The sequence below is a fragment of the Somniosus microcephalus genome, chromosome 4 (genome assembly GCF_052327205.1).
Source record: "Somniosus microcephalus isolate GS21.2 chromosome 4, FLI_Smic_1.0, whole genome shotgun sequence".
NCBI lineage: Eukaryota > Metazoa > Chordata > Chondrichthyes > Squaliformes > Somniosidae > Somniosus > Somniosus microcephalus.
The window spans coordinates 93,213,237-93,230,842 of record NC_140990.1 but is presented as its reverse complement, the minus strand read 5'-3'; the positions used below and the strand labels follow the sequence as shown (position 1 = coordinate 93,230,842).

The following is a 17,606-nucleotide window of genomic DNA, read 5'->3' as shown; positions in this document are numbered from 1 at the left end:
TCAGTCATTGAGTACATTCAAGACTGAGATCGATAGATTTTTGGGCTCTAGGGGAATCGAGGGATATGGGGATCGGGCGGGAAAGTGGGAGTTGAGGTCGAAGATCAGCCATGATCTCATTGAATGGCGGAGCAGGCTCGAGGGGCCGAATGGCCTACTCCTGCTCTTATTTCTTATGTTCTTATGAGAATGAAAGAGTTAAACATAAAAAAAAAGTGTTAGGTGATTCTTTGCCTCTGGGAATCACAGCTTCTTCCTCCATTCCCATTGATGCAGGGGCTCTGAGGGTCAAGGAGCGAGACGGGCGAGCCATGAGCAAAGCGACAAGGACCGGCGGGCCTCGTGCCAAGGAGGCCCTGTCCCTGCCAGCCCAGCACCAGCCCGGACCGCCGGCCGGGGAGGAGGGTGGGGGCTGTGACCCAGCCCACGGGCAGTGCCGCCAGGAGCTGCTGGAGGCCAGGGCCCTGGCAGCCAACCTGGAGAAGACAGTGCGCTGGTGGTGCGACTGCAGCGCCCGCTGGAAGGAGAAGTGGGGCAAGGCCAACCTGGAGAAGGTGCGGTGCCGGCGGGAGTGCCAGCTACTCAGGCAGAAGGTCAAGGCCCTGCACCAGGAGGTGAGCCAGCTCAAGGCCGAGCTGGAGGAGAAGAACAGCGAGGAGCAACAGGAGGCGAGGACGGCGGCGAGCGGCCGGGAACGGAGACAGCGGGTGACGAGCGCATGTAGGGGTGCAGGTCAAGGGGCGAGCGCAACGGCCCGGGGAGAGCGTCGCCCGAGCTACAAGGTGGGATGCCCCCGCCCCCCCCCCGGGGGTTTCATTTGTTTATATAGCAGGGCTCATCAACGTGCGGGATGTCTCAGGGCTGGTTTTGACCTCAGGTCCCAGAGGGTGAAAGGTCAGAGTCTGACCCCACTGACCCCGTAACCCCCAGTACCGTCCATCAGGGAGGGAGGGTGAAAGGTCAGTCTTTCACCCACTGCCCCCGCCCAGTTCCCCCATCAGAGAGAGCAGACCTTCACCCCCTCTTGTCTGGGGCTGGATTTAACCCTGGGATCCAGAGGGTGAAAGGTCAGTGTTTGACCCACTGCACCCGCCCAGTTCTCCCATCGGAGAGAGCAGACCTTCACCCCCTCTTATCTGGGGCTAGATTTAACCCCAGGTCCCCAGAGGGTGAAATTTAACCCCCCGTGACCCTCACCCAGCACCCCCCGCCACCCCCCATTTCCTGTCTCTCGTGAGATAGACTTCATCGCCCATCTCCGCCCTTGCACCAGCTCATCCGTGTCTTTGTTATCTCTAGACTTGACTATTCCAACACACTCCTGGACGGCCTCCCACATTCCACCCTTCGTAAATGTGGTATCTTGAGCTGGCCATAGATGGAGACTGTTAAGTATGTGTATTGTATTGAACAATTAACACAAAGACTTAAACGTATAACTCAAACAGGTCTTCACTGGTTGGAGGTAGGGACTGCACGTAGGTCTTTACTTCATGCCCACAGGCGGGAACTGAGGGGAGATCAGTACCCACAGTACTATTTATACCCCTATGGCCAGGAGTGGTACTGCGTATCACTACGCCCTACAAGTAGTGCAGTCCTGTCCATAGGTTCAAAGTAGCACACATATTACATACACAACATTCCTCCCTTCTTAGCTTTACAGTCATCTCCCCATTTAACATAACGTAATAACATATATACATATATAACTTCAGGTTTACATAACAGAATAACATAGATACATAGATAACTTCATGTCAAAACAGATCACAGATTCAGTCTCTGCGGAAAACAGTTCACAGATTCAATCTCTGTGGTGTAGTCGGTTCACGTTGCTGGAGTGACTCATTCAATAGTCCTTCCATGGATTTAACAGTTTGAACTTCCGAACTGAATTGGCTCCGTTCGGAGGGACCACGTGTGTGATCTGGTAGAGGTAATAATGGTTCAGATGGGTCATCTTCTGTTTCGACTTTTCCTTTTCTGCTTCTTGGAGACTCTCTGGGCTCCACTGTCAGCTGCCAGCTGCATGCGCAGTTCCTCCTTCTCTTCCTCCTTTTTCCGTAGTAGAGCCACCTTCTCCCGATGTTCCGTAGACTTTCGGTGCTCCTCCATGATTTCTGTATGGTGGGAGTCGAAGTTACAAGTTGGGCAGGACAGGACATAGTAATATTCGGTGTCGTCCTGATCTAGGCCAGCGAGAGGGTCTTCTATTTCCTCCATACCCAGCTGGGCGTTAGCCAGCTTTTGTTCCAAGTCCAGACATCTTCCCTGAAGAGACTTCTTCATGCGTACCTCTTCATCCAGCTTTTTCTGGGCTTTCAGCAAGTCGTTTACTAATGACCTCATTTGAGATTTTACTACTTCAACTTCTTTTGGAGATTGATTGATCGGACTATTCAATCCCTCTACCGGAGCAGCTGTTTCAGCGGTCTGTTGTTCTACGTTGACGTGAGTCAGCGTACTTTTGGCATCCAAGGGCTGTTCTGTTGCAGTCATCTCAGTCTGTGTTGCCACCTCAGCTCTTCCAATAACCTTTGAGAGCTCCGAACCCCTTTCGTTTGAATATTGAAGTTCGTGTTCAAGTTTTTCCCATTTCAGAGTCCTGTCCTTCAGCATATGCAGGAGTTGGCTGACCGTTAACTCCTCTGACATCAGACGTTTTGTGTGCTCCTGCTCCATTTGCTCCAGCAGCTGCTTCTGTTGTCTTTCCAGATGTTCCCACTCTATAACAAAGAACTTTTTTATTTCATTCATCTCTTGCTCAAAACGGCGAATCATTTGTTCTAATTGCTGTTGTAGTTTGAAATGGAGTTGAGTTCGAGCCCAGTGTCCCTCAAAAATGTGCATATCAGTAGACTTGACAGACTCAGAATTCTCTATCTCAGTGGAATTCTGTGCTGAAACTTTGTCTTTTGCACACGGGTTGGTCTTACCATCATCAGTTCCAGAGTCTGGGTTGATTATGTTCACCGAGTTCTCACTCGTTATTGTTTGTAGGAAATGCCAGTCGATATTCATTTTCCTAATCCACTCCCGTCCTAGTAGTGGAGGACCTCCTTCAGATAGCACATATAAGTCCATTATTTGACTTTCTTCGCCCTTGTGGACCACTGTGACCTCAATTTTCCCGATGGGGTACACTCTTTGCCCCGTGTATGTTTTCAATATGAGCTCCGTATCCTGTAGGGGAATATGTTGGAATAACCTTCCATAATCTTTCTTATTTATGACCGTCAATGCCGATCCAGTGTCCAATTCCAGTTTTACTTGGACTCCTTCTATCTGAAGAGTGACCCAAATTGTCTGGAGGTCTGCACCCTTACCAACGTTGAGTACCCTTAAGCTAGCCAGTTCAATACTGCTTAAGCCAGCCAGTTCATTACTGCTAGCGTCTGAATCGGACTCCTGTTCGGCCACCTTGTGTACTTTTGCGTATTTTCCTTGCGGTGACTTCTTGTTGCTGGTCTTCTTCCCTGACCTGCATACTCTAGCTATGTGTCCAAGCCTACCACAAGTTCTACATTCTTGGTTTTTAAACCAACACTGGTTCTGATCATGCGTTGTCTTTCCACAACGATAACATTTGCCAGAACTCACACCCAATTTGTGTGCACTGAGCTCCGGTGACCGTAGCTGCATTACTGCCGTGCCTCTCGCTGCGGCTTCGTGTGCTGCTGCCATAGTGACCGCCTTCTCAAGCGTCAGCTCATTCTCCTCGAGCAGTCGCTTTTGTGTATCCTGTTTAAATAAACCACACACAAATTTGTCTCATAGTGCATCGGTCAGTCCCGTTCCAAACTGGCAATATTTCGCTAATTTACGCAATTCCAGCAAATATTCAGCATTGCTTTCATGCTGTAGCTGCCTTCTGTCGTAAAATTTAAATCGTTCCGCTAACATCAGCGGCGTGGGGTTTAGATGATCTTTCAGGACAGTAACAATCTCATCGAACGTCTTATCCGCCGGTTCATCTGGTGATAACAGGTGTTTCAATTGCCCGTATGTCTTCGCACCCATTAAATTTAATAATGTTAGAGCTTTATCTTGGTCACGAATTTTATTGGCCTTACAATAATTTTTTACTCTTTCAACATATATGGCCCAATCTTCGAGGTCACTATCAAAGGTGCTAATATTCCCGTGTTTAGGCATTGTAGATTTGCAATTTCTCAGATTTTATTTTCTTTACTTGTTATCAAAGATGGCAGCTTCCCGCTCTTGCCGTCGTCCTCCGCCCACAAAATGGCGGTTTTCCCGCGCTTGGCGGTCTTCACCCGTCCCCCGACGCCGTCTCCCTTCAGCCCCCGAGTGCGGCCCTTATCTTCGCCGCGATTGCCCGAGTGCGGCCCTTATCAGCGGATGCGATCGCTGGATCGCGAAGTGGCTCCCGACCGAAGCGGCTCTCGGCCCTTATCTGGAGATGCGATCGCTCTCGCGGCTCTCGGCCCTTATCAGGAGATGCGATCGCTCTGCTGAAACGCCTCCCGCTCGAAGCGGCTCTCGCGCCCTATTCCTCCGGCTCCCCCAGCCCCGTTCGTGCGGCCAACGCGGTCGACTGCCTGTCGCGTCGCTGCCCGGCTCAGACAACGGCTTACCCACCACCAAGCTGGAGAAGAAGCTGACGGTCGCCGATGGAGGCTCCGAGGTCAGGATGTCTTCCAGTGGGGTGGAGAGGGTGGAAACCTCTCTGCAACGTCCTGGCTGTGGACGAAGCTGCCGTGGAGTGACTGCCGCAGGGTCCGAATCAGACTCGTCGCCAGTGTTAAGTATGTGTATTGTATTGAACAATTAACACAAAGACTTAAACGTATAACTCAAACAGGTCTTTACTGGTTGGAGGTAGGGACTGCACGTAGGTCTTTACTTCATGCCCACAGGCGGGAACTGAGGGGAGATCAGTACCCACAGTACTATTTATACCCCTATGGCCAGGAGTGGTACTGCGTATCACTACGCCCTACAAGTAGTGCAGTCCTGTCCATAGGTTCAAAGTAGCACACATATTACATACACAACAGAGACAGACACAGGTTAACTCCTTAACATGGTTTAATCAACCCTTGCACAGAAAAGCTTCTGCCATGAGGCAGCATAAACAAAGAGTACAACAGTACAGATCAGACTTAACTCAGGAGAGCAATTGCCACAGCACCACCTGGTGGATCAGGTTACTCATAACCTCCCAGGTTACTACAGTAAACTTGAGGTCATCCAAAACTCGGCTGCCCGTGTCCTAACTCGCACCAAATCCCGTTCACCCATCACCCCCTGTGCTCGCTGACCTTCATTGGCTCCCGGGTTAAGCAGCGCCTCGATTTCAAAATTCTCATCCTTGTTTTCAAATCCCTGCATGGCCTCGCCCCTTCCTATCTCTGTAACCTCCTTCAGCCCCACAAACCCCCGAGATATCTGCGCTCCTCTAATTCTGCCCCCTTGAGCATCCCTGATTATAATCACTCAACCTTTGGTGGCCGTGTCTTCTGTTGCCTAGGCCCTAAGCTCTGGAATTCCCTCCCTAAACCTCTCCGCCTCGCCACCTCTCTTTCCTCCTTTAAGATGCTCCTTAAAACCTACCTCTTTGACCAAGCTTTTTGTAGTGTATGTAACCGTTCCACCTTTAAGAGAACTATTTTAAGGGTTGCACTACTTTATCTTGGCTGCTGTATACTGTAATACCGGTGGTGACCACACCGGTATATAAGTGCTGTGTAATGATTTATTGGGCAGTTCCGCCCTGACCTTCGACTAGTAAAGACCTGTTAAAAGTTACTCTTGTGGTCTGTGTAGTAATTCTCATTATAACACACAGACTTAACAGTGGCGACGAGTACGATCTTACCCTGCGGCAGAGATACATCCAAGGCAGTTTAACGGGCGTTGAGAGGAGGCATCCGCCTTCATCATTCTGCTGAGAGAAGACTCGGGTCTGCAGAGCAAAGGAAGAATTCTGACACGAAGCCTTCCATCAGCAACAGGCAGTGATCATCCCTTCTATCACGGTGGTGGGTAAGCCGATCAGCGACGAACAGCAAGTCGGCCACGGTGGCTGTGAAGTAGGGGAGGTAAAAATGGAGGATATAAGGGCGGAGAACTCGACCACGGCCGGGGAAAAGAGCCGGACAGAAGTCGGGGCCAGAGTCGCTGAGACTGGGACAGCGTAAGGCGCGGGAGAAAATAGCGGGCTGGGAGACGCAACAGCGTCGAGAGAGAGCTCGACCGCGACCGGTGAAAAAAGCCGGGCAGCTACCGAGGCCACGAGGCGCAGCGACCGGGACAGCGTAAGCGCGGGAGGAAATAAAAATAAAAAAACCGCGGAGAACTCAGCCGCAGCCGGGGGGGAAAGGACCGGACTGCAAGAGGGGCTGGGAGGCACGATTTGAAAACCGCTGGGGAGGGCGAACGCAGCAATATGGCAATCGCCATTACAGCCAGCGGGGAGAGAAAGGCAAACGCGGGAAGCCGCCATTTTCGTAGGCGGGGGAAGAAGACGAGCGCGGGAAACCGCCATTTTGAAAAAAAAATAAAAGAAAAATTTCTTTTTGTCTCTCAAGAAGATTGCGAGGATGCCTAAGTGTGGTAACATCAACGATTTCGATCCCGATGTTGAAGATTGGGCCACGTATGTAGAACGCATAGAGATATATTGTAAGGCAAATAAAATATCAAATGAAGATAAAGCACTAACCTTACTAAACTCAATGGGTGCGAAGACATACGGGCTATTGAAGCATCTTCTATCACCAGCTAAACCGGCGGATCAGACTTTCGCTAATATTGTTGCTGTCCTGAAGCATCATTTGAACCCCACACCGCTGATGTTAGCGGAACGATTTAAATTTTATGCGAGAACGCAACTGAAAGAGGAAAGCAACACGGAGTATTTAATTGAACTGCGTAAGCTAGTGAAATACTGTCAGTTTGGAGAAAGACTGACAGAGGCACTGAGAGACAAATTCGTGTGTGGATTGTCGAAAGAAGGAACACAAAAGCGGTTGCTTGAAGAGAATGATCTTACACTTGATAAGGCTGTCACTATTGCAGCATCGCACGAAGCCGCAGCGAGAGGCACTGCGGAAATGCAGCTGAAGGCAGCGGTACTCAGCGTAGATCAAATGGCTTTGGGTACAACGAAATGTTATCGTTGTGGAAAGACAACACACGATCAGAACCAATGCTGGTTTAAAGACCAGGAATGTAGAAAATGTGGCAAGCTTGGTCACATAGCTAAAGTATGCCGGTCAGGAAAGAAGACCAGCAACAAAAAGTCACCGCAGGAAAAGTGCAGAAAGGTACATAAGGTGGCTGAGAAGAGTTCGGATGAACAGAATTCGGATTCAGACTCCAACAGCAAGGAACTGGGTAGTCTGAGAATTCACAATGTGAGTAAGGAAGCTGACCGACAAACTATCTGGGCCACACTGCAGATAGCAGGAGTCCAAGTGGAGATGGAATTGGACACCGGATCAGCGTTGACGGTCATGAATAAGCAAGATTACAAAAGGTTATTCACACATATTCCCCTACGGGATACGGAGATAGTATTAAAGACATACACGGGGCAAAGAGTATACCCCATCGGAAAGATAAAAGCCAAGGTGGTACACAAGGGCAAAGAACACCAAGGAATGGACATATATGTACTACCTGAGGGAGGTCCACCACTTCTGGGATGGGAGTGGATCAGGAAAATAAATATGGACTGGCACTCCCTAAAAGCAATAACGGTAGATTCCGGGAAAAACAAAGATGTCAAACCTGCACGATTGTCCAGAATATTGGATGAGGGCATATGCAGCAGCGACAGTGACAAAGAAGAGAGTGAGAACTCAGTGAAGACAATCAGCTCAGACTCTGGAACTGATGATGGTAAGACCAGCCCATGTGCAAAAGACAAGTCTAAAATGGACTTGCAGACTAATGATGGAAAAACGAAGGAGTGCATAAATGCTTCAGAAGAGAACAAAGTATCAGAACAGAATTCCACTGAACAACAACAACATAGTTTGACAGAGAATTCTGAGTCTGTCCAGTCTACAGACATGCACATTTCTGAGGAACACCGGGCTCGAACTCAACTCAATTTCAAACTACAACAGCAATTAGAACAAATGATTCGCCGTTTTGAGCAAGAGATGAATGCAAAGAAAAAGTTCTTTGACACAGAGTTGGAGAATCTGGGAAGACAGCAGAAGCAGCTGATGGAGAAAATGGAGCAGGAACACACAAACCGTCTGCGCGATGAGGCCAAACGAATCAAAGCTGAGCAAGAAAGGGAATATGTCAAATTCATCAATCAGTCGAAAGCTAGGAAGAAAGAGCACCCTTTTTTGAGCAGTGTCAGCAGTAATAAGCCACTCAGGGGATTGGTGGCAGAGGCAAAAGCTGAAGTGATGGAGGAAATAGAAGACAATAGAGAAGAAGCAGAAGATGATGACTCATCTGAACCATTATCACCCCTACCAGGTCACGCACGTGGTCCCTCCAAACTGAGCCAAATCAGTCTGGAAGTAGAAAAACTTCCCAAGGTACTCGAGCCTTTAGAAGTCAGCAATGCTGGTTCTGAAGTTATGAAAGTTCAAGTTGTTAAGTCCAGTGAAGGACTATTAGATGAGTCACCGCAGCAACAAGAACCTACTACACCACCGAAAACTACTACACCACCGAGGTGTTATCCGGACCGAGTCAGGAGGCGCAGGAGGCGCCGCCTCAGAGACTGAATCTGTGAACTGTTTTACATGAAGTTGTGTATATATGTTATGATGTTATGTTTAATGGGGAATATATACGGTTAAGCTAAAAAGGGAGGATTGTAGTGTATGTAACCGTTCCACCTTTAAGAGAACTATTTTAAGGGTTGCACTACTTTATCTTGGCTGCTGTATACTGTAATACCGGTGGTGACCACACCGGTATATAAATGCTGTGTAATGATTTATTGGGCAGTTCCGCCCTGACCTTCGACTAGTAAAGACCTGTTAAAAGTTACTCTTGTGGTCTGTGTAGTAATTCTCATTATAACACACAGACTTAACACTTTTGGTCACCTGCCCTAATTTATCCTTCTGTGGATCGGTGTCAAATTTGTTGTCTTAAAATACACCTGTGCAGCGCCTTGGGACGTTTTACTATGTTAAAGGCGCTATATAAATACAAGTTGTTGTTGATGATGATATTTATGGTTATTTAGCATTGAGGTAAGTGATACGATCTCAGCAGATGAAGCGACTAATAAAACATTTGTTCTCTGAAGGGGGCAGAATTATTAAATGAGGAAGAGGAATGCCCAACGACCAAGGAGAAGGACCTTGGAGGCGTCCTGGCTGCCTGCCTGAACAGCCAGTGCAGCTTGCAGAGTGAGAGAGGGCCAGGGGTCAAGGAAATGGTCGGGTTCAGTATTGGACAACTGGAACAGCAGGGGCAGTCACCACGAGGGACACGGCAACACCGAGAGTGAGTGAGACGACTGGTAAACATCCACAACCATGAATGTTACAGGCTATCTGGTACACCTGCCACGTGCTGTACATGTACAGGAGCTGACATTGAGACACACACGGGCCGTACAGTACCAGACGGGAGTGAATCGTTCCCTTTTACCCGCTGTGTACTGTACATGTACAGGAGCTGACATTGAGACACACACGGGCCGTACAGTACCAGACGGGAGTGAATCGTTCCCTTTTACCCACTGTGTGCTGTACATGTACAGGAGCTGACACTGAGACACACACGGGCCGTACAGTACCAGACGGGAGTGAATCGTTCCCTTTTACCCACTGTGTGCTGTACATGTACAGGAGCTGACACTGAGACACACATGGGCTGTACAGTACCAGACGGGAGTGAATCGTTCCCTTTTACCCACTGTGTACTGTACATGTACAGGAGCTGACACTGAGACACACACGGGCCGTACAGTACCAGACGGGAGTGAATCGTTCCCTTTTACCCGCTGTGTACTGTACATGTACAGGAGCTGACACTGAGACACACACGGGCCGTACAGTACCAGACGGGAGTGAATCATTCCCTATTACCCGCTGTGTGCTGTACATGTACAGGAGCTGACACAGAGACACACACGGGGCCGTACAGTACCAGACGGGAGTGAATCGTTCCCTTTTACCCACTGTGTGCTGTACATGTACAGGAGCTGACACTGAGACACACACGGGCCGTACAGTACCAGACGGGAGTGAATCGTTCCCTTTTACCCACTGTGTGCTGTACATGTACAGGAGCTGACACTGAGACACACATGGGCTGTACAGTACCAGACAGGAGTGAATTGTTCCCTTTTACCCACTGTGTGCTGTACATGTACAGGAGCTGACACTGAGACACACACGGGCTGTACAGTACCAGACGGGAGTGAATCGTTCCCTTTTACCCACTGTGTGCTGTACATGTACAGGAGCTGACACTGAGACACACACGGGCTGTACAGTACCAGACAGGAGTGAATTGTTCCCTTTTACCCACTGTGTGCTGTACATGTACAGGAGCTGACACTGAGACACACACGGGCCGTACAGTACCAGACGGGAGTGAATCGTTCCCTTTTACCCACTGTGTGCTGTACATGTACAGGAGCTGACACTGAGACACACACGGGCCGTACAGTACCAGACGGGAGTGAATCGTTCCCTTTTACCCGCTGTGTGTTGTACATGTATGGGAGCTGACACTGAGACACACACGGGCCGTACAGTACCAGACGGGAGTGAATCGTTCCCTTTTACCCACTGTGTGCTGTACATGTACGGGAGCTGACACTGAGACACACACGGGCCGTGCAGTACCAGACAGGAGTGAATCGTTCCCTTTTACCCACTGTGTGCTGTACATGTACAGGAGCTGACACTGAGACACACACGGGCCGTACAGTACCAGACGGGAGTGAATCGTTCCTTGTTCTCTGATGTTCTTTCTGTTACTAACAGAATCTGTCTGTTCTTTTCTCAGAGATAAGCTCCTTATTCCCAGACAGCGCGAGGTCCTGACACGTGGCATGAAACAGCAAACAGTCACACGCATGGGAAAGGGCGCAAACGTGGCAGGAATTGGGCAGGTAGGAAATGAAGGAGACCGCTTTGAATTTCTCTGCCACACTAATCCATACCCCCATCAGAGAGAGAAGACCATCATCCCCCTCTGTCTGGGGCTGGATTTGACCCCGGGTCCCCGAGGGTGAAAGATAATTGAACGGTCAAAGGTTAATGCATGGTCCAGGCCCACCTCCCCACCCAGTCCCCCATCAGAGAGAGGCGCCTGTTAGCGATCCCACGGCTACCAGCAAGGGAGAGTCCGCCCTGGTGCCCTGGGGCCAACATTCCTACCTCAATGGACCACCACCAAAAACAGATTAGCCGGGTCATTCATCTCATGCTGGGTGTGGGATCTTGCTGTGTACAAATTGGCTGCCGCGCCATCTCCATGACAACAGTGACTGAACTGCCACGTAACTCATTATCTGTGAGATGCCTTGAGACGGTCCAGTGTGATATGGAGATCTAAGTCTTACTAGCCACGGCTCAGCCGGTGTCTCACGCTCTCGCCTCTGAGTCAGAAGGCCGTGGGTTCGAGTCCCCACTCCGGAGACTCGAGCCCCATAATCCAGGGCCGACACACCCGGTGCCAGTACCGAGGGAGCCCTGCACTGTCGGAGGTGCCGTCTTTCGGATGAGACGTTAAACCGAGGGCCCCGTCTGCTCTCTCGGGTGGACGAGAAAGATCCCACAGCCACTGTTGCAAGAAGAGCAGGAAAGAGTTCTCCCCGGTGTCCTGCGGCCAATATTTATCCCTCAACCAATGTCACTAAAAAAACAGCTTATCCAGTCATTATCACATTGCTGTTTGTGGGGGCTTGCTGTGCGCAAATTGGCTGCTGCGTTTCCTACATTACAACAGCGCCCACACTTTGAAAAAAGTACTTCATTGGCTGTAAAGTGCTTTGGGACGTCCTGAGGTGGTGAAAGGCGCGATAGAAATGCAAGTCTTTCTTTATTAGGGATGACCCTGACGACCCTGACCCTGTCTTCTCTCTCAGCAGGCAGCGCTAATGGACCACCCGAGCCAGCCTTGAAACTGAGATCAAGGTGGGAGCGAAGTCGGGAAGAGCTCGGATTCTCAGGGGAGTTGTGGACCATCCGATCTCGGAGCGCGTCGAAGCGCTCGCACGCAGCAGCCTGGTTCCAACGAGCCTGTCGGGGGGGGGACATTGGTCGCGTGCGCCGTAGTGAGATATTCATCTTGTTACATTGCCGCACTTGCCACTGCATCACCATGACAGTCGGCAGGCAGCAGTGAAATGCACTGGGAGCGAGGTCGAGGCAGCGACATTTCACACTGTAGTCTCCAGCCTAGCTGACTGTATTTTTGAGATTGCCGACTGTATTCTCCAGCATTCTGACTGCATACTCGCGGCTTTCTGACTGTATTCTCCAGACTTTGTGACTGTATTCTTCAGGCTTTCCGACTGTATTCCCAAGGTTTTCTGACTATATTCTCTAGGCTTTCTGACTATATTCTCGAGGCTAGCCGACTGTATTCTCCGGGCTTTCCAACTGTATTCTCAGGGCTAGCCGACTGTATTATCCAGGCTTTCCGACTGTATTCTCCAGGCTTTCTGACTATATTCTCCAGGCTAGCCGACTGTATTCTCCAGGCTTTCCAACTGTATTCTCAGGGCTAGCCGACTGTATTCTCCAAGCTTTCCAACTGTATTCTCCAGGCTTTCTGACTGTATTCTCAGGGCTAGCTGACTGTATTATCCAAGCTTTCCGACTGTATTCTCCAGGCTTACTGACTGTATTTACCAGGCTTTCTGGCTGTGTTTACCAGGCTCGGCGACAGTATTCTCCAGGATTTCTGACAGTATTCTGCAGGCTTTCTGACTGTATTCTCCAGGCTATCCAATTGTATTCTCCAGGCTTTCTGACTGTATTCCCCATGCTTTCTGACTGTATTCTCCAGGCTTTCTGACTGTATTCTCAGGGCTAGCCGACTGTATTAGCCAGGCTTTCCGACTATATTCTCCAGGCTTACTGACTGTGTTTACCAGGCTTTCTGGCTGTGTTTACCAGGCTCGGCGACATTATTCTCCAGGATTTCTGACAGTATTCTGCAGGCTGTCTGACTGTATTCTCCAGGCTATCCAATTGTATTCTCCAGGCTTTCTGACGGTATTCCCCATGCTTTCTGACTGTATGCTTCAGGCTTTCCGACTGTACTCTCCAGGCCTTCCGATTGTATTCTCCAGGCTTTCCTACTGTATTCTCCAGTCCAGTTGACTATTCTCCAGTCCAGTTGACTGTATTCTCTAGTCTAGTCGACTGTATTCTCCGGGCTAGCTGACTGTATTCTCCAAACCACGGGCTCTGAAAGCCCAGACTTGGCATCAACTAACCTGATTCACCTCATCTTCTCCACTACTCTTTGGTGGTGTTCCCGACATCGCGGCATCGGGCCCTCACTGAGGCTTCTCAACCTTGTCAGATCGACCGAAACCAAAGTAGGTGTCGGGTGCCGTGCCTTCTGGGACGTACTTAACGCAGTTGTTGTGTTTGTTTTATGTTTCGGCTCAGTCGGGCGTCAATAAAGTTATTGAAATTGAAATGCGGCCATGTTGATCGTCGTGCCCGCGGCAAAGCGAGGCGATGGCGAACTGAAGCCTGTGACGTGAGGCCTCTCGAGCGCGAAAAGCCCGCGTGGCGCAGTATTGCGCACGCACCCACTCTCACGCAGGCCCCCAGGTGCTGCTCTCAGCCGGACGCTAGCCCGACTCAAGGGCAAAGCCATAAAATCCTACAGCACAGAAGGAGGCCATTCAGCCCATCATGCCTGTGCCGGCTCTTTGAAAGAGCTCTCCAATTAGCCCCACTCCTCTTGCTCTTTCCCCATAGCCCTGCAATATTTTCCCCCTTCAACTAGTTATCCAATTCTTTTTTGAAAGTTACCTCCACCACCCTATCAGGCAGTGCATTCCAGATCACAACAACTCACTACATTAAAAAAATTCTCCTCATCTCCCCTCTAGTTCTTTGGCCAATCACCATATCTGGTTACCGACCCTTCTGTCATTGGAAACAGTTTCTCCTTATTTACTCTGTCCAAATCCTTCATGATTTTGAACGCCTCTATCAAATCTCCCCTTAACCTTCTCGGCTCTAAGGAGAACAACTCCAGCTTCTCCAGTCTCTCCACATAACTGAAGTCCCTCATTCCCTGGTATCATTCTGGTAAATCTCTTCTGTACCCTGGCTAAGGCCTTGACATCCTTCCTAAAGTGTGGTGCCCAGGATTGAACACAATACTCCAGCTGGGGCCTAATCAGTGTTTTATAAAGGTTTAATTAATATAACTTCCCTGCTTTTGTCTCTATTCATAAAGCCCAGGATCTCTTAGACTGTGACTTTTGTCGCAATACGGAATAGAAGAGGTAATTTAGAAAATGTTTGCCATCCTCCCACAGGGCTGCTGCTCTGCTGGATGGACTGGAGGAGAAGTGGGCTGTGTCTGTCCTCATCCCGATGGGAGTGCATTTCAAGGGACAAACAGGAAACAAAGGAAGGAATAATTCTGCGATTGGGGAGGGGAGAATCAGGACTCTAATGACAGTGATTAACAGGCTGGAGACAAGGGATTCATCTTCAAAGAGAGTTTATTCAGCTGCATGACGCAGAAGCACATACTGTCCTGGATATCAGATAATGCAGATGAGATCCAGTATCATCCAGCTGTTTACCAACCAGGAGTGAAAAGCTCCTGTCACTAGGTTCCTTCACAGTCCGTCACTTACCCACAGGAATCGAGGGACTCCTGTCTCCAGAGACCCCCACAATCAGTCACTCACCCACAGGGACGGAGACAGAGATATAGCGAGGGAGACAGAGACATAGAGAGAGTGAGACAGAGACAGAGAGATAGGGAGAGAGAGACAGGGAGGGAGAGACCGAGAGAGAGAGGGAGAGAGATGGAGAGAGAGAGAGGGAGAGACACAGGGAGAGAGATGGAGAGAGAGAGAGAGAGAGAGACGGAGAGAGAGAGACGGAGAGAGAGAGACGGAGAGAGAGAGGCAGAGAGAGAGAGACAGAAAGAGAGAGACCGAGAGAGAGAGACGGGGGAGAGAGACAGGGGGAGAGAGAGATGGAGAGAGAGAGACAAGAGAGAGAAACTGAGAGAGAAAGACAGGGAGAGAGAGACAGGGAGAGAGAGGCAGGCAGGGGAGAGAGAGATCGAGAGAGAGAGCGAGACGGGAGAGAGAAACTGAGAGAGAGAGACAGAGAGCGAGTGAGACACAGAGGCAGAGAGATAGATAGAGAGGCAGAAACAGAGCGATAGAGAGAGAGAGAGACAGAGAGAGAGAGCCAGAGAGGGAGAGAGACAGATACAAAGAGGGAGAGACAGCGAGAGAGATAGAGAGACAGGGAGACAGAGAGAGAGAGAGAGAGAGAGATAGAGACAGGGAGACAGAGAGAGAGAGACAGAGAGAGACAGAGCGAGGGACACAGAGCGAGAGGGAGAGAGACAGATACAAAGAGGGAGAGACAGCGAGAGAGATAGAGAGACAGGGAGACAGAGAGAGAGAGAGAGAGAGAGAGAGACAGAGACAGGGAGACAGAGAGAGAGAGACAGAGAGAGACAGAGCGAGGGACACAGAGTGAGAGGGAGAGAGACAGATACAAAGAGGGAGAGACAGCGAGAGAGATAGAGAGACAGGGAGACAGAGAGAGAGAGAGAGAGAGAGACAGAGACAGGGAGACAGAGAGAGAGAGACAGAGAGAGACAGAGCGAGGGACACAGAGCGAGAGGGAGAGAGACAGATACAAAGAGGGAGAGACAGCGAGAGAGATAGAGAGACAGGGAGACAGAGAGAGAGAGAGAGAGACAGAGACAGGGAGACAGAGAGAGAGAGACAGAGAGAGACAGAGCGAGGGACACAGAGCGAGAGGGAGAGAGACAGATACAAAGAGGGAGAGAAAGAGACAGGGAGACAAGGAGAAAGAGAGAGACAGAGAGAGAGATAGAGAGACAGGGAGAGAGAGACAAACTTGTGTACGTGCCCTGCCCCTCCCCTGCCGTCTCCCAGTCCAGGCCCACTGGTACAGGCCCCAGCGAGATCATGTTTGAAGCCAGCAATCTGTCATTAAGTGTAATTTAAGTCATTAATGTGGAATAAACTGTGATTACTTGGCGCTTTGCTGTTTGTTTACCTCCTTATCTCACAATTATGTCAAGAGCCTCAGATCGCTGCCAACTTAATAACCTTTGACCTCCAGCTGTGTGTGACAGACAGAAATATAACCCGAAACTGAATCCATCCCCCAATCATTCCGACTCACTCCCCCCTCCTTCTCTCCATCTCCAATCTCTCCACCTCACTCTCTCCTTCTCCAATCTCTCCGCCTCACTCTCTCCTTCTCCAATCTCTCCGCCTCACTCTCTCCATCTCCAATCTCTCCGCCTCACTCTCTCCTTCTCCAATCTCTCCGCCTCACTCTCTCCATCTCCAATCTCTCCGCCTCACTCTCTCCTTCTCCAATCTCTCCGCCTCACTCTCTCCTTCTCCAATCTCTCCGCCTCACTCTCTCCATCTCCAATCTCTCCGCCTCACTCTCTCCTTCTCCAATCTCTCCGCCTCACTCTCTCCATCTCCAATCTCTCCGCCTCACTCTCTCCTTCTCCAATCTCTCCGCCTCACTCTCCTTCTCCAATCTCTCCGCCTCACTCTCTCCATCTCCAATCTCCCCGCCTCACTCTCTCCTTCTCCAATCTCTCCGCCTCACTCTCTCCTTCTCCAATCTCTCCGCCTCACTCTCTCCTTCTCCAATCTCCCCGCCTCACTCTCTCCATCTCCAATCTCTCCGCCTCACTGTCTCCTTCTCCAATCTCTCCGCCTCACTCTCTCCTTCTCCAATCTCTCCGCCTCACTCTCTCCTTCTCCAATCTCCCCGCCTCACTCTCTCCTTCTCCAATCTCTCCGCCTCACTCTCTCCTTCTCCAATCTCTCCGTCTCACTCTCTCCTTCTCCAATCTCTCCGCCTCACTCTCTCCTTCTCCAATCTCTCCGCCTCACTCTCTCCATCTCCAATCTCTCCGCCTCACTCCCTCCTTCTCCAATCTCTCCGCCTCACTCTCTCCTTCTCCAATCTCTCCGCCTCACTCTCTCCTTCTCCAATCTCTCCGCCTCACTCCCTCCTTCTCCAATCTCTCCGCCTCACTCCCTCCTTCTCCAATATCTCCGCCTCACTCTCTCCTTCTCCAATCTCTCCGCCTCACTCTCTCCATCTCCAATCTCTCCGCCTCACTCTCTCCATCTCCAATCTCTCCGCCTCACTCTCTCCTTCTCCAATCTCTCCGCCTCACTCTCTCCTTCTACAATCTCTCCGCCTCAGTCTCTCCATCTCCAATCTCTCCGCCTCACTCTCTCCTTCTCCAATCTCTCCGCCTCACTCTCTCCTTCTCCAATCTCTCCGCCTCACTCCCTCCTTCTCCAATCTCTCCACCTCACTCTCTCCTTCTCCAATCTCTCCACCACACTCCCTCCTCTCCATCTCTCCTTCTCCAATCTCTCCGCCTCACTCCCTCCTTCTCCAATC

General features: G+C 50.2%; 1 protein-coding gene across 1 annotated transcript; it reads left to right on the top strand.

Moving 5' to 3' along the window:
- The first annotated feature begins 311 nt into the window (after positions 1 to 311).
- On the top strand, positions 312 to 16,202 carry LOC147119515 (uncharacterized). Its single transcript, XM_085984113.1, has 4 exons — positions 312 to 782; positions 9,257 to 9,456; positions 10,972 to 11,077; positions 12,056 to 16,202. The coding sequence occupies exons 1-4, from the start codon at positions 312 to 314 to the stop codon at positions 12,089 to 12,091; spliced, it is 813 nt and encodes a 270-aa protein (XP_085840239.1). The 3' UTR covers positions 12,092 to 16,202.
- The last annotated feature ends 1,404 nt before the right edge of the window (positions 16,203 to 17,606 follow it).